This window comes from Danio rerio, chromosome 11, assembly GCF_049306965.1.
Source record: "Danio rerio strain Tuebingen ecotype United States chromosome 11, GRCz12tu, whole genome shotgun sequence".
NCBI lineage: Eukaryota > Metazoa > Chordata > Actinopteri > Cypriniformes > Danionidae > Danio > Danio rerio.
Genome location: NC_133186.1, coordinates 47752501 through 47768727, shown reverse-complemented (window position 1 = coordinate 47768727; position 16227 = coordinate 47752501). Strand labels below are relative to the sequence as shown.

Here is a 16227-nt window from a genome sequence, read left to right as displayed (position 1 = left end):
CTAATTATCAGATAGCAGTGGAAACATCATCAGTGTCTCGACTCTGTGTGTGTGTGTGTGTGTGTGTGTGTGTGTGTGTGTGTGTGTGTGTGTGTGTGTGTGTGTGTGTGTGTGTGTGTGTGTGTGTGTGTGTGTGTGTGAGTGTGTGTGTGTGTGTGTGTGTTGTTGAGTGGCGTGCGCTCGTAGCAGGACAGTGTGTGCCGTGATGTTTAGAGGATCTGCCCTGACTGATCAAACACACACAAACACACTCCATCAGCTGCAGGAAACGGCTAACACTGAGCGCTTTGTTCACACACACTGCAGCGCTGACACACACACACACACACACACACTCACACTAATGACCTGACAGAGTGTGTGCGTGTTAGCGAGAGAGAAAGCGAGAGAGATTATATGAGAGTGTGTGTGTGTGTGTGTGTGTGTGTGTGTTTGAGTGTGTTTGAGTGTGTTTGAGTGTGTTTGAGTGTATGTGTGTGTGTGTGTGTGTGTGTGTGTGTGTGTGTGTGTGTGTGTGTGTGTGTGTGTGTGTGTGTGTGTGTGAGTGTGTGAGTGTGTGAGTGATCTGGAGCATGTCGGTGACCTTTAGCAGCAGCAGTCTGCAGTGATGTTCCCAATAGTGTATTTGGGTCAGAGCTGAGGCGTCCCGTTCTGGTGTCTGTGTGTGATTATGGGTAATTAAAGCGTCTGTTTTAATGTCAGAATCCTGTCAGTGTCAAACCACACACACACACACACACACACACACACACACAGATCTCGAGTGCTGATTGTTGATCAGTGCTGATGCTGAGTGTTGTGAGGAATAAACATGTCAGATGGTGGTTCAGCAGGATCTGGGCTGGGTGTGTGTCTGTCCTCAGCTCACTCTTCACTGTTGGTTGGTTTTCAGAGATCAGTTTTGGTTTTCAGATGTTAAAGTCAGATATTTGACTCTATAAAGGCTGAATGATGCGCTGTAGACAGAGATGGACAGGTTTGCCTCTTGTAAAACTCTTTATTTCACTGCTGATTACAGAGAAAAGAGATTTGACTACAGTCACTCATGATGAAGAGATGGATAGATATACAGACAGACAGACAGACAGACAGATATTATTGGCCCCTTCAGCAATATTAGTGTTGGATTGTCTCCAGAGCAAACCACTGTTATACAATGACTTGCCTAATTACCCTAACTTTACCCTAATTACCCTAGTGAAGCCTTTACATGTCACTGTAAGCTGAACACTAGTGTCTTGAAGAATATCTAGTCTAATATTATGTGCTGTCATCATGATACTGACTGTAGTGTTTAGTACTGTTGTGTCTGAGGCGTGTTGTTAGGGCTCTTTGTTGAACAGCACTTGGCGATTATCATTAGATGAAGGCTGAGATGCCCCAGTTCCCTCAGTAGTGTGCAGTGTTTAGATGTTCACTGTTCTGGAAAGCTGCAAACATCCTGAGGAGCACACTGATGGGTTGCAGAGCGCGGCTGAATATTCGCATTGTTCCCCGAACACTGTATTTATTCCAGAGTGGTAAATGACCGGTTGAGTGTCAGTTTGGGTTTAACCTCTGGAGTTTGTGTCCTGACTATATTAAACTGCAGCCGCAGGGAGATTGTGTGTTTCTGCGAGTGATTTTTAATAGCCGGGTTCAGTCTTCAGGACTCCACCCGATTCTGCTCCAGCAGGAACAAACTCTGACTGACGGAGCTTTCTACATCTCCAACATCACCCTTAAACACAAGACATTAATCCATCAGTTCTGGATAATGTCACGCATTATATCCCGCTCTCTATAATAATATCCAGATGTTCATTTAGAGACATTTTAGCCTTTATTAACTTAAGAACTCAGATTATACCTATTTCTGACTGTCTCCATCTCCGCAATCATACATTAGGCTTCAATCAACATCAAATAATTAAGTCTGATTACACATTTTCTGTTTTCTGTTACTGCAACTCGGTTACCATCAACTCTGTTACAATCAACTCTGTTACCCTCAACTCTGTTATTGTCAACTCTGTTACAGTCAACTCATTGTCAACTCCGTCATCTTCAACTACGTTATCATCAACTCTGGTACTGTCAACTTATAGTCAACTCCGTTATCTTTAACTTCATTATTGTCAACTCCGTTATTGTCAACGCTGTTATCGTCAACTCTGTTACTGTCAACTTATTGTCAACTGTTTTATCATCAACTCCGTTATTGTCAAATCGGTTATTGTGAACTACGTTACTGTCAACTCTGTTGTTGTCAATTCTGTTATTGTCAACGCTGTTACTGTCAATGCTTTTAAAATCAACTCTGTTTTCGTTAACTCTGTTACAGTCAACTCATTGTCAACTCCGTTATCTTCATCTACGTTATTGTCAACTACGTTATCGTCAACTCTGGTACTGTCAACTTATAGTCAACTCCGTTATCGTCAACTCTAGTACTGTCAACTTAGTGTCAACTCTTTTATCGTCAACTCCGTTATCGTCAACTCCGTTACAGTCAACTTAGTGTCACTCTATTATCGTCAACTCTGTTATTGTCAACTCTGTTATCGTCAACTCCATTACAGTCAACTTAGTGTCACTCTATTATCGTCAACTCTGTTATTGTCAACTCCGTTATTGTCAACTCCGTTACTGTCAACTTAGTGTCACTCTATTATCGTCAACTCCGTTATCGTCAACTCCGTTACTGTCAACTTAGTGTCACTCTATTATCGTCAACTCTGTTATCGTCAACTCCGTTACTGTCAACTTAGTGTCAACTCTATTATCGTCAACTCCGTTACAGTCAACTTAATGTCAACTCTATTATCGTCAACTCCGTTACAGTCAACTTAATGTCAACTCTATTATCGTCAACTCCGTTACAGTCAACTTAGTGTCAACTCTATTATCGTCAACTCCGTTACAGTCAACTTAGTGTCAACTCTATTATCGTCAACTCCGTTACAGTCAACTTAATGTCAACTCTATTATCGTCAACTCCGTTACAGTCAACTTAATGTCAACTCTATTATCGTCAACTCCGTTACAGTCAACTTAGTGTCAACTCTATTATCGTCAACTCCGTTACAGTCAACTTAGTGTCAACTCTATTATCGTCAACTCCGTTATTGTCAACTCCGTTATTGTCAACTCTGTTACTGTCAACTTAGTGTCACTCTATTATCGTCAACTCTATTATCGTCAACTCCGTTACAGTCAACTTAATGTCAACTCTATTATCGTCAACTCCGTTACAGTCAACTTAGTGTCAACTCTATTATCGTCAACTCCGTTACAGTCAACTTAGTGTCAACTCTTTTATCGTCAACTCCGTTATCGTCAACTCCGTTACAGTCAACTTAGTGTCACTCTATTATCGTCAACTCTGTTATTGTCAACTCCGTTATTGTCAACTCCGTTACTGTCAACTTAGTGTCACTCTATTATCGTCAACTCCGTTATCGTCAACTCCGTTACTGTCAACTTAGTGTCACTCTATTATCGTCAACTCCGTTATCGTCAACTCCGTTACTGTCAACTTAGTGTCACTCTATTATCGTCAACTCTGTTATCGTCAACTCCGTTACTGTCAACTTAGTGTCAACTCTATTATCGTCAACTCTATTATCGTCAACTCCGTTACAGTCAACTTAGTGTCAACTCTATTATCGTCAACTCCGTTACAGTCAACTTAATGTCAACTCTATTATCGTCAACTCCGTTACAGTCAACTTAATGTCAACTCTATTATCGTCAACTCCGTTACAGTCAACTTAGTGTCAACTCTATTATCGTCAACTCCGTTACAGTCAACTTAATGTCAACTCTATTATCGTCAACTCCGTTATTGTCAACTCCGTTATTGTCAACTCTGTTACTGTCAACTTAGTGTCACTCTATTATCGTCAACTCCGTTACAGTCAACTTAATGTCAACTCTATTATCGTCAACTCCGTTATTGTCAACTCCGTTATTGTCAACTCTGTTACTGTCAACTTAGTGTCACTCTATTATCGTCAACTCCGTTACAGTCAACTTAATGTCAACTCTATTATCGTCAACTCCGTTACAGTCAACTTAGTGTCAACTCTATTATCGTCAACTCCGTTACAGTCAACTTAATGTCAACTCTATTATCGTCAACTCCGTTATTGTCAACTCCGTTATTGTCAACTCTGTTACTGTCAACTTAGTGTCAACTCTATTATCGTCAACTCCGTTATTGTCAACTCTGTTATTGTCAACTCTGTTACTGTCAACTTAGTGTCACTCTATTATCGTCAACTCTATTATCGTCAACTCCGTTATTGTCAACTCTGTTATTGTCAACTCCGTTACAGTCAACTTAGTGTCAACTCTATTATCGTCAACTCCGTTATTGTCAACTCTGTTATTGTCAACTCTGTTACTGTCAACTTAGTGTCACTCTATTATCGTCAACTCCGTTATCGTCAACTCCGTTACAGTCAACTTAGTGTCAACTCTATTATCGTCAACTCCGTTATTGTCAACTCTGTTATTGTCAACTCTGTTACTGTCAACTTAGTGTCACTCTATTATCGTCAACTCCGTTATCGTCAACTCCGTTACAGTCAACTTATTGTCAACTTGGTTACCTTCAACTCCGTTATTGTCAACTCCGTTATTGTTTACTCCGTTATTGTTTACTCCGTTATTGTTAACTCCGTTATTGTTAACTCTGTTATTGTTAACTCGGTTATTGTAGATTCAATTACCATCAACGGCATTAGTCAACTCATTGTCAACTCTGTTATTGGTCTTTACTGGGTTATTCAACAGGTTTCCTTTCACATCTAAGCATCTTGCCTTATTTTAGAGTCCTCATTGTTCAGGTCACTGTAAATGACACATTTGCTGTAGGATTGTTTCAGGTCCAGTTGGATGACTGTAAAATGCCTGAAATGTTCCCTCAGTTCTGGAAGGAGTGCTGTGTGCAGTGTTTCCTCTCAGCCTGTGAATGTGAGCTGTTATTTTGCGGATTGCATCTTATCGTTGGATCAGTGTGTTTAAACATCATAATTCACTGTTTTTGATGGCCTCAGAACATCCACTTTCCTTCTCTGAAGAGGAACTGAAGCAGGATGTTAGTTTTGATGATCACAGCATGATTGTTAAGTGTGCGCTGTGTTATTGTACGGGTCTGTTTAACGCTGATCTGCAGACAGACGTGATCAGGCGTGTGTGAGTCGCGGTTTTGATCTTCAGGATGTAAACACAGTGATTGTCTGTGGTGTGTTTTCATGTATGCTCATGTTTTGACTGATGATTGTTCATTAATGCTTCTTCGTTTTCCTCTGGGTGTGTCTGTGCTCTGGTCATGTGACACTCTCAGCCAATCACAGCTCTGCATGAATCTGCTGTTGATGTGGCAAATAAGTGGTTTCCTAAAGTCTTGCTGCCAGCCGGACCACCAGCACACACACACACACACACACACACACACACACACACACACACACACACACAGACAGTCTATATATATCATGCTACTGGATGATGAACACACACATGCTGCTTCTGCCACTCACCACGCTACATTTCCAACAGCACGATGCTATCATGGTACTTTACTAGCTATTTTTATGAGTGTTTGTGTGTTTCCATGCGACACAAAGAGCTCTGTGTGTTTCAGCAGGTGCTTGTGGGTATTTTTAACTGCTGCTTTAATTCATTCACTCTTAAACTGCACATTAGGACACAATCTGTGCATGATTTCAGCGCTGGGAAATAAAGTGTGTGGTAAAATCTAATGAGTTCTGTAGCATGACGTGTTTTTGTAGGACAAAACCCAGAAACAATTACTTTGATCACTTTGGGCTGCATCATGCTGAACTCTCTTTGTTGAAAAGCCTGAGATGAGATGAAAATAGTAAAGCAGAGCAGTAAAGCGCTACTGTCGGGTTTAAAGCTTTTACTATGACACGTCTGAACAAGTCTGTTCTTAATGGGACTACAAACTCCCCACACAGCTCTTTATTCAATACATAATACACTCACTAGTCAACAGGTAAACCATCTGATTGTTAGTTAACCCACTAGTAAAAAAGATAACCTCATCGAATCAACAATCAACAGGTAAACTCGTTTAGTCACTAGTCAACAACTAACTCATCTAATCCATAGTTAACTCATTAGTTATTCAGAAAACTCCTCTATTGAACTAGTTGTCTCACTTGTCAACACACTAACCCATCTAATTATTAGTAACTCACTGAGCTCATCTAATCAATAGTTAACTCACTAGTCAACAAGTAAACCCATCTAATCATTAGTTAACTAATTAAACTACTCTATTCACTAGTCAACTCATTAGTCAACAAGTAAACCCATCCAATCATTAGTTAACTTATTACTAACTCATTAAACTTCTTTAATCTCTAGTCAACACATAACTTTATTTAGTTGTTAGTAAACTTAATAGTAACTGACTAAACTCCTCTGAAAAACCCATCTAATCATTAGTTAGCTCACTAAACTCCAATTACTAATCAACTCACTAGTCAACAAGTAAACCCATCCACTCATCAGTTAACTCATTAAACCACTCTATTCACTAGTCAACTCATTAGTCAACAAGTAAACCCAACTAATCATTAATTAACTTATTAGAAACTCATTAAATTTCTTTAATTACAAGTCAACTCACTAGTCAACACATAACTTTATCTAGTTGTTAGTTAACTAACTAATAGTTTACTAAACTCCTCCAAGTAAACCCATCTAATCATTAGTCAACTCACTAGTAACTCACTTTGCTCATTTTGTCACTAGTTAAATCATTAGTCAACAAATAAACCAATCTTATCATTAGTTAACTAATTACTTACTCATTAAACTTCTTTAATTACTAGTCAACACACTAGTCAACACATAACTAGCTGTTAATTAAATTAGTAACTGACTACACTTCTCCAAACAAACCCATCTAATCATTAGTTAACTTATTACTAACTCACTAAACTCACCTAATAACAAGTCAGCTCAATAGACAACTAGTAAACCCATCTATTCATTAGTTAACTCACTAAACTAATCTCTCACTAGTCCACAAGTAAACCCATCCAATCATTAGGTAACTTATTACTAACTCATGAAACTTCTTTAATCTCTAGTCAACACATAACTTTATCTAGTTGTTAGTAACTGACTAAACTCCTCTGAAGAAACCCATCTAATCATTAGTTAGCTCACTAAACTGTTATATACACTATTCAACTCACTAGCCAACAAGAAAACCCAGCTAATTATTAGTTAACTTACTAGTAACTAATTAGTAACTGACATCTAAACTTATCTAAAGAAACCCATCTAATATGTTAACTCACTTAACTTCTCTAATTACTAGTCAACTCACTAGTCAACAAGTGAACCCACCTAATCATTAGTCAACTCACTAAACTATTATATTCCCTAGTCAACTCACAAGTCAACAAGTGAACCCACCTAATCATTAGTCAACTCACTAAACTATTATATTCCCTAGTCAACTCACAAGTCAACAAGTAAACCCACCTAATCATTAGTCAACTCACTAAACTATTATATTCCCTAGTCAACTCACAAGTCAACAAGTAAACCCACCTAATCATTAGTCAACTCACTAAACTATTATATTCCCTAGTCAACTCACTAGTCAACAAGTGAACCCACCTAATCATTAGTCAACTCACTAAACTATTATATTCCCTAGTCAACTCACTAGTCAACAAGTGAACCCACCTAATCATTAGTCAACTCACTAAACTATTATATTCCCTAGTCAACTCACTAGTCAACAAGTGAACCCACCTAATCATTAGTCAACTCACTAAACTATTATATTCCCTAGTCAACTCACAAGTCAACAAGTAAACCCACCTAATCATTAGTTAACTTATTAGTAACTCACTAAACTTTTTAAATTACTAGTCAACTCACTAGTGAACACATAACTCAATCTAGCTGTTAGTTAATTAACTAGTAACTGACTAAACTTATGTAAAGAAACCCAGCTAATATTAGTGAACTCACTAAACTCCTTTATTAACTAGTCAACTCACTAGTCAACAAGTATACCCAAAATCATTAGTTATGTCAACAGTGACTCATTAAACTAGTAATCAAATGTAGTTAACATAACTTTGTAATATGACAACATGCAAATGTCCTGTTAGTTCTGCTGCTGTACTGAAGATGTCTCATGTCAACAGTGTAGTGAACCTAGCTCAACAGTGCCCTTACTAGTGCACAAATTCAACCACTCAACCCACTGATGAACAGTTCAGTAAGGAGCTGATTGAGACGCACCCGAAGTCTACATAGTAAATCATGATATACATATATAAATATGACTAAAGCAGAGCTGCTCTCCTAAACCCCGCCCCCACAGACCTGTCAGCCAATGGCAATGCAGTGCTGTCTGTGGTCAGGGTTACAGGAGTGTAGCGTGTGTCAGAGTGATTTCACAGACACAGACACACACACACACACACACACAGACACACACACACACTCACACACACACACACACTGAGAGCTTCTGTTTCCAGAGCCGATCAGATCTCTCCCGGGCCTCATTCTGTGTGTTCTCAAGCAGATCCTCCACATATGTGCAGAGGAAACACGAGCATGAGGGTTTGGCGGAGCTCTGGGAACATGCAGATCTGTGTGTGTGTGTGTGCGTATGTGTGTGTATGTCTGCGGACTCCAAACCAGTCTGTGCCTTACAGTCACACTGTTTGTTTATCATTGACCCTTCTACAGGGATGCCTATATATATATGTGTGTGTGTGTGTGTGTGTGTGTGTGTGTGTGTGTGTGTGTGTGTGTGTGTGTGTGTGTGTGTGTGTGTGTGTGTGTGTATGTGTGAGAGACATGAGACTGACACATAAACAAGCTCTGTCACTCGTCTGAATCCTGTTTATTTAATTCTAACCAATGTATTTGTCTGTTTGTGTGCTTTGATTGTCCTCAGGAAACTGTGGGACTCTAAGATGGAGGATCCAGCCGTGAGGTATGAATCTCTCATTCACTGTTTCACACTATCAATAACAGTAAGAGAGCACATGACCGGAGCTGTAGACGCAGTGTGGTTTGAGGTCAGCATGTGAAGCGCAAAAGGAGGAACTCGCTTATTTTCAGCAGCAGAATACTGGGAAAACCTGCTGTATTCAGTGCTGCTGAGTGTGGGATGATGATATTTCACATATAAATTACTTTAAAAATGATATCTTATCATTAATTAAATAAATTCCCTCGGTTATATAATCATCAAACTTAAATTAAGAGGTAAAAGTGATATTTCTGTGCTAATCAAATCAAAACACCATGTCAAAGTGTGCACATTTACACATTTAATCAGCCGGAATGACTAAAAACCTCATAGTAAACTCAGATTATTATTGTCTGTTGGTATTTCCCAGTGTTGGTGTTCGTTATCAGCTCTAGTTCAGCTAACAGCACCTGCTGGAGACAGGAGAGCCTCCGCTGATCAGATTTAGATTTACACAACTCACTCACTCATTCTCCTTCAGCTGAGTCCCTCTATTAATCAGGGGTCACCACAGCGGAATGAACCACCAACTATTCCAGCATATGTTTTACACAGCGGATGCCCTTCCAGCTGCAACCTAGTACTGGAAAACACCCATACACACTCACACACTACAGCCAGTGTAGTTGATCAGTTCCCCTATAGCGCATGTGTTTGGACTGTGGGGGAAACCGGAGCACCCGGAGGAAACCCACGCCAACACGGGGAGAACATGCAAACTCCACACAGAAACACCAACTGACCCAGCATGGACTCAAACCAGAGACCTTCTTGAAGTGAGGCCACAGTGCTAACCACTGCGCCACCGTGCCGCCCACACATATAACTATTGAAAAGTGTTGCTCTTCTCTCTGACGTGGATCTGGCTTATCCAGCAGAATGAACCGCTATTGGTAAATGTGTGTCTATACAGTGCAGAACTAGTTTAACCTCTGCTATAGTAATCTGTGTTAAACAACATTTAATAACAGAATGAAATGTTCCCCGTCATATTGAAGGATTTGGTGTGTGTGTGTGTGTGTGTGTGTGTGTGTGTGTGTGTGTGTGTGTGTGTGTGTGTGTGCAGGTCTACAGTCAGTAAGAAGCAGTTCTGGGTGGAGCGTGTGCAGTGTTCAGGCTCAGAGGTGTCTCTGGCTCAGTGTCGGGCTCTGCTGTCTGTGTCGCGCAGTGATGATGTCCCCTGTGCTGGAGGCATGCATGCGGTGGTGCGCTGCATTCCTGGAGCTCAGTTCGACACAGACTCCACCTCCAGACGCCCCATCAGCGTGAGCACCTGCGCCCGGTCACATACAGCATGTTCAGCGTGCCCCTGCAGCATGACTCTCCATTGAGTCCCCTCAGTGTTAATGCAGTAATGCAGCCCACATATCAGCAGCAGTCTGTCATCATTCACCCTGAAACTCTTACAGTAGACACACTCACTCTACAGTTTGACTCCTCTCTGGTGATGGTGCTGCTGCTTTCCTCCATTATAATCAGTTATTGACTACAGCTATTGACTATTGATCCTGCAGGCCTCAAAATCAGCCCAGAGTGATGAAAACACCCAGCAGCACACATGTTAATGTAATCTCTCAGCCTAACATCCTGTGTGTGTGTGTGTGTGTGTGTGTGTGTGTGTGTGTGTGTGTGTGTGTGTGTGTGTGTGTGTGTGTGTGCTGCAGGCGGCGGTGCGTCTGAAGGCGGGTGCGCGGGTGGGCGAGGGCCGTGTGGAGGTGCTGCTTGAGGGTAAATGGGGGACGGTGTGTGACCGGCGCTGGGATCTCTCCGCGGCCAGTGTGGTGTGCAGAGAGCTGGGCTTCGGCTCCGCCAGAGACGCCCCACGTGGAGCACTCATGGGTCAAGGTAACACACACACACAGCATTAACACTCCTGCTGTCTGTAAACCAGTGTACACTACTACACCCTGAGGGTCAGAGCGAGCCGCCTTCACTACACCTCTACAACACAGCAGATCAGTCCTGCAGGGCCGGTGACCGGCTGAGGTGAGCTCCAGCTTGCTTTAACACACTTGCAGGGATCTTTCTAGTACATCTAGTGAGAGCCTGATCAGCTGTTCAGGTGTGTTTGATTAGGGGTGGAGCTAAAATATGCAGGACACCGGACCACCGGGACTGAGTGTGGACACCCCTGGTTTAGCAGGACAGCATTCATAACTGATAAAGCAGCAGATCATTAGTGTGTGTGTGTGTGTGTGTGTGAGAGTGTGAGAGTGAGTGTGCGTGCGTGTGTGTGTGTGAGAGTGAGTGTGCGTGCGTGTGTGTGTGTGAGAGTGAGCGTGCGTGTGTGTGTGTGTGTGTGTGTGTGTGTGTGTGTCAGGAGGATGGCTGTTGTACATGTTCAGTCGTGATGGGAATGGGGAATAATTGTTTGTTTTGTAATGTTGTGCTCATTTAGACAACATCATTAATCTTGATGATTAAACTCTTTATTGTTCAGGGTTTTCTGCCGTTTCAAACAGACTCAGTCATGGTCAACAGGAGGGTCAATGGGAAATTCTATCATCATTTACTCTGCTTAAAGGGTCAGTTCAGCCCAAAATAAACTTCTCACCATTAACTGAGCGTTTCTGAACTGGGTCAAGACCTGCGTCAGCTTCTGCTGAACACTACCGGCTCTATTTTGACGGTCCATGCGCAGAGCGCAAAACGCAGGGCACAAAAGCTTTCAGGGCATGTCAGGACGCGTTTTTGCTCATGCACAGGAAATCTGCCTTGCGCCGTGGCACATGGTCTAAAAGGGTTGAGTTTATTTTATTAATGAGTTATAGGTGTGTTTTAAGAATAAACCAATCAGAGTCTCATCTTCCATTGCCTTTAAGAGCCAGCTGCGTCACGCCAAGAGCGCATTCACTATTTACAGGACGCAAAGTAAGTCTAAGTGGAAAAACTGAGCATTTCACAAGCAAACAGTAAACAGTTGAGGTTTATTTAACAGAAAACAGTTAAACAGAGACTCTACTGCTGAGAATGAGAGATAATGGATCACTTTCACTTTCACTCTTGGATAGGGAAACCTTTACACACAGACATCAGTTAGTCTATAAATAAATACTTTAGTTTGTTAAGCGCAAATATTCATTTCAAAACTATTTCTAAATTCAGTTCTGATTTCCAGCAAACGAATAAATGAACAATAATAATGAAGTGTGTACAAAAAAAGTATACAAAGCAGATTGTTATGAATGAACTGAAAAAGCCTCCCGAGATGAAGAAGACATAAAGCAGTGATTTTTCATATTTATGTCGGCTAGAAAATAATATGTTTTGTAATATTTTAATCCTTTATATTTATATTCTATATCTATTCTTATTATATCCTATATATATCCTTAATGTTTACATTTTTTCATATGTGAAGATATGTGTCTATTGCTCTCTTGTGTGTATTCAGCAGTGTGTAAGCGAGGCGCAACTCTGCGCTGGAGTTTAGACCGGGTTAGTTTGGGTTTAATGAAAAATCTATTATAGTTTCTCAAAATAGCGACGCGCCAGCGGTCCACCTCAGAACACCTCCCTTTTAGAGCAGAACGCCTATGAGCGCACAAATGAGCGCTAATGCATTTGCTGTTTAAACAGCGTAGCGCAACGCCTCAAAACCACTCTTGCGCCAAGCTGAAACTACCAAAAGACTACTGCGCTGCGTCTTGCGCCACACTGCGCCGGGTGTATGACAGTGCCCTACGCAAGATATTTTGAAGAATGCTGAAAACCACTGACGTCTATAGCGGGGAAACACATGCTGTGTAAGCCAATGGTTACCGGTTTCCAGCATTCTTCAAGATCTCTCCTTCTGTGTTCAACAGAAGCTGACGCAGGTCTTGACCCAGTTGAGGGAGACTGAGCGTTCATTTGAGGAGGAATAAACACTTGAAGATGGAAAATGTGTTGGAGATGTGGAGCTGATATGAGCCGCTGCTCCGCCTGGTATTTCCTCTGTTCCCAGCGGCCGGCCGAGCTCGCTTTGAGTTTCAGGCTCGAGTGAGGACGGAGTCTAAACAGAAAACACTGAGCTCCGAGTGTGAGATGCTGAACACACTGATGTGGGAACTCTGAGCCTCCTACACACACGAGACAGACTGATGTTACTCTCCTGATGTGCACATTTCATCCAGCATCTGCGCTGATCTTGTGTGTGTGACGCTCTGTTGAGCCCTGTTGATTATTAGCTGTTAAAGGGTTACTTTATTACACATTTTAGATTAAGGGTGGCTCAGTGGTGTCGCCTCACAGCAGGAAGGTCTCTGGTTTGAGTCTCGGCTGGGTCAGTGTGTGTTTCTGTGTGGAGTTTGCATGTTCTCCCCGTGTTGGTGTGGGTTTCCTCCGGGTGCTCCGGTTTCCCCCACAGTCCAAACACATGCGCTATAGGGGAACAGATCAACTACACTGGCCATAGTGTATGACTGTGTGTATGGGTGTTTTCCAGTGCTGGGTTGCAGCTGAAAGGGGATCCGTTGCTAAAAAACATATGCTAGATGAGTTGGCGATTCATTCCGCTGTGGTGACCCCTGATGAATAAGGGACTGAGCTGAAGTGAGTGAGTGAGTGGAACAGTAGTAGTGTAGTGTGTGAGTATCAGTGAAGTGTCTCTGTTCAGTCTGAGCTCACTGTGCTCTGAGTTCTGCATGGACACATCCGCGACGCGTCTATAAAGCCAGTTTTTCCATCTCAGCAGGTTTCCCAGCATGCTCTGCTGCAGTGTGTGATGTGGCGTGGTGTATTTCTGTGCTTCCAGCAGTCTGTGTGTGTCAATGCTCTGAATAATCCACCGTTGTCTGAGGAGACATGTACACGTGTGTGTGTGTGTGCTGACATCATGACCCAACCGTGCACAAATTACAGGGAGTCTCGTCCATCACACACACACACACACACACACACACACACACACACACACACACACACACACACACACGTCTGATTCTATTTCCAGCTATTAAACTCTTCCATTTGGCCAGTGTGTGTAATTTACCCACTGCAGTGTCCACATCACACACACACACACTCACACTCACACACACACACACACACACACACAGAAACACACACACGCAGCCAGACGCAGGGGTTTTCTGCCAAACACAACGCGCTGATCACTATTTCGAGCAGGTAAAGAGGAGACACAGACGTCTGAGTGTGTGTTTTTGTGTGTGCTGGTTTTGGTGGTTTATGAGGACTCAAACGTGTATAATGTCAGGGGGCGAGTGCTGATATTTTCTGCTATTTCTGCACTGAAAGTTTGTATAAAATCTGAAACAAACAAATCAAATAAAAATACAGAGCATGTGGACAGCACTGACAGCGCTTCACTCTCTCCACATGTGTTTCTGTCACAGTCTTATTCCTAAATGGATTATATTGATGTATTCCCTCAACATTCTACACACAATCCCCCATACTGAGCATGTGGAGACAGAGTTTCTGAAATTGAAATTGATTTATTAAGAATAAAACAGCTGTAAGATCAGATGTACATCAGTATTCTCAGGCTTTAGTGTGAAGCTCTACATGGAGCTCAGGTTCATTCTGTCTCCACTGGTCATTCTGGAGATGCTTCAGCAGCTTCACTGGAGTTCACCTGTGCTCAATTCAGCTGATGGACATGATCTGATCAGGCTACACCTGTCTATATAAGGGTCCAGGGTTGACAGTGCATGACAAAGCACAAACCAAGCATGAAGACAAAGGAACTGCCTGTAGACCTCTGAGACAGGATTGTCTGGAGGCACAAGGCTGGTGAAGGTGACAGAAACATTTCTGCTGCTCTGAAAGCTCCAGTGAGCACAGCGGCCTCCATCATCCGTCAGTGGAAGATGTTTAACCAGCAGGACTCTTCCTAGAGCTGGCCGGACATCTAAGCTGAGTGATCGGGGAGAAGAGCCTCAGTCAGGTGATCAATAACCCGATGGTCACTCTGTCTGAGCTCCAGCGTTCTTCTGTGGAGAGAGGAGAAGCTTACAGAAGGACAACCATCTGTGCAGCAATCCACCAATCAGGCATCTGTATGGTAGAGCGGGCAGACGGAAGACACTCCCCGCCTGGAGTTCACCATCTGCAGGACTCTCAGAGCATCAGAAACTAAACTCTCTGCTCTGATGAGACTCAAACTGAACTGTTTGGAGTGAACGCCAGGCGTTACGTGTGGAGAACAGCAGGCGGCGCTCATCAGCAGGCTAACAGCATCCCTACAGTGCAGCATGGTGGTGTTTGCATCATGCTGTGGGGATGTGTGTCAGCAGCAGTAACTGGAAGAATAGTCAGGATAGAGGGAAAGATGAATGCAGCGATGTACAGAGACATCCTGAATGAAGACCTGCACAAGAGTGCTCTCCACCTCAGACTGGGGCGACGCTTCATCTGCCAGCAGGACAATGACCCAAAGCACACCGCCAACATATCAATGCAGCAGCACAACAACAACTCGGTGAATGTGGCCCGGTCAGAGCCCAGACCTAAATCCTATTGAACATCTCTGGAGAGATCTGAAGATGGCTGCACACCGTCGCTTCCCATCCAACCTGATAGAGCCTGAGAGGAACTGCAAAGAGGAACAGGCAAACATTCCCAAAGACAGGTTTGCAGAGCTCATATTCAGAAAGACTCGAGGCTGTAATCACTGCAAAAAGGGCATCAACAGAGTCTTGAGCAAAGCCTGAGAATACTGATGAACATGAGATTTTACAGCTTTTTATTTTTAATAATCTGCAACAGTTTCAGAAACTCTGTCTCCACATTGTCATTATGGGGGATTGTGTGAAGAATGTTGAGGAAATCAATATAATCTATTTAGGAATAAGACTGAGACAGAAACACATTTGGAGAGAGTGAAGCGCTGTCAGTGCTGTCCACATGAATCTTTTACACTTGTATTACACTGCTTATGTGTGCTTGTGTGTTGATGTGTCTGTTCAGTGCTTGTCTTGATTGTTTAACTGTTTGCCTGTGTCTTTGCATGTGTGTGTGTGTGTGTGTGTGTCAGGTACGGGCCCCATCCACATGGATGAAGTGCAGTGTTCTGGTCAGGAGAGCTCCATCACTGAGTGCCGCTTCCAGGACGTTCCGCTGTACAGCTGCAGACACACACAGGACGCGTCTGTGCGCTGCAACGTGCCAAACACTGGCCTGAGCAGCACTGTATGACACACACACACACACACACAATAGTAACTAACTGAATACTCTGTGATATATGAGCA

General features: G+C 42.6%; 1 protein-coding gene across 6 annotated transcripts in view; it reads left to right on the top strand.

The window, feature by feature from the left end:
• The window catches only part of LOC100329480 (lysyl oxidase homolog 4), a 49965-nt gene that overhangs the window by 28263 nt on the left and 5475 nt on the right, over positions 1-16227 (top strand). For 5 of the 6 annotated variants that reach the window (XM_073917206.1, XM_073917208.1, XM_073917209.1 and 2 more), the window contains 4 exons: positions 8954-8992; positions 10098-10296; positions 10696-10876; positions 16011-16165. In XM_073917206.1, coding sequence (XP_073773307.1) covers positions 8954-8992; positions 10098-10296; positions 10696-10876; positions 16011-16165 — 574 coding nt within the window. Of the gene's footprint in view, positions 1-5; positions 46-8953; positions 8993-10097; positions 10297-10695; positions 10877-16010; positions 16166-16227 lie in introns of those variants that run through there. The other variant, XM_073917211.1, reaches the window with a different exon arrangement.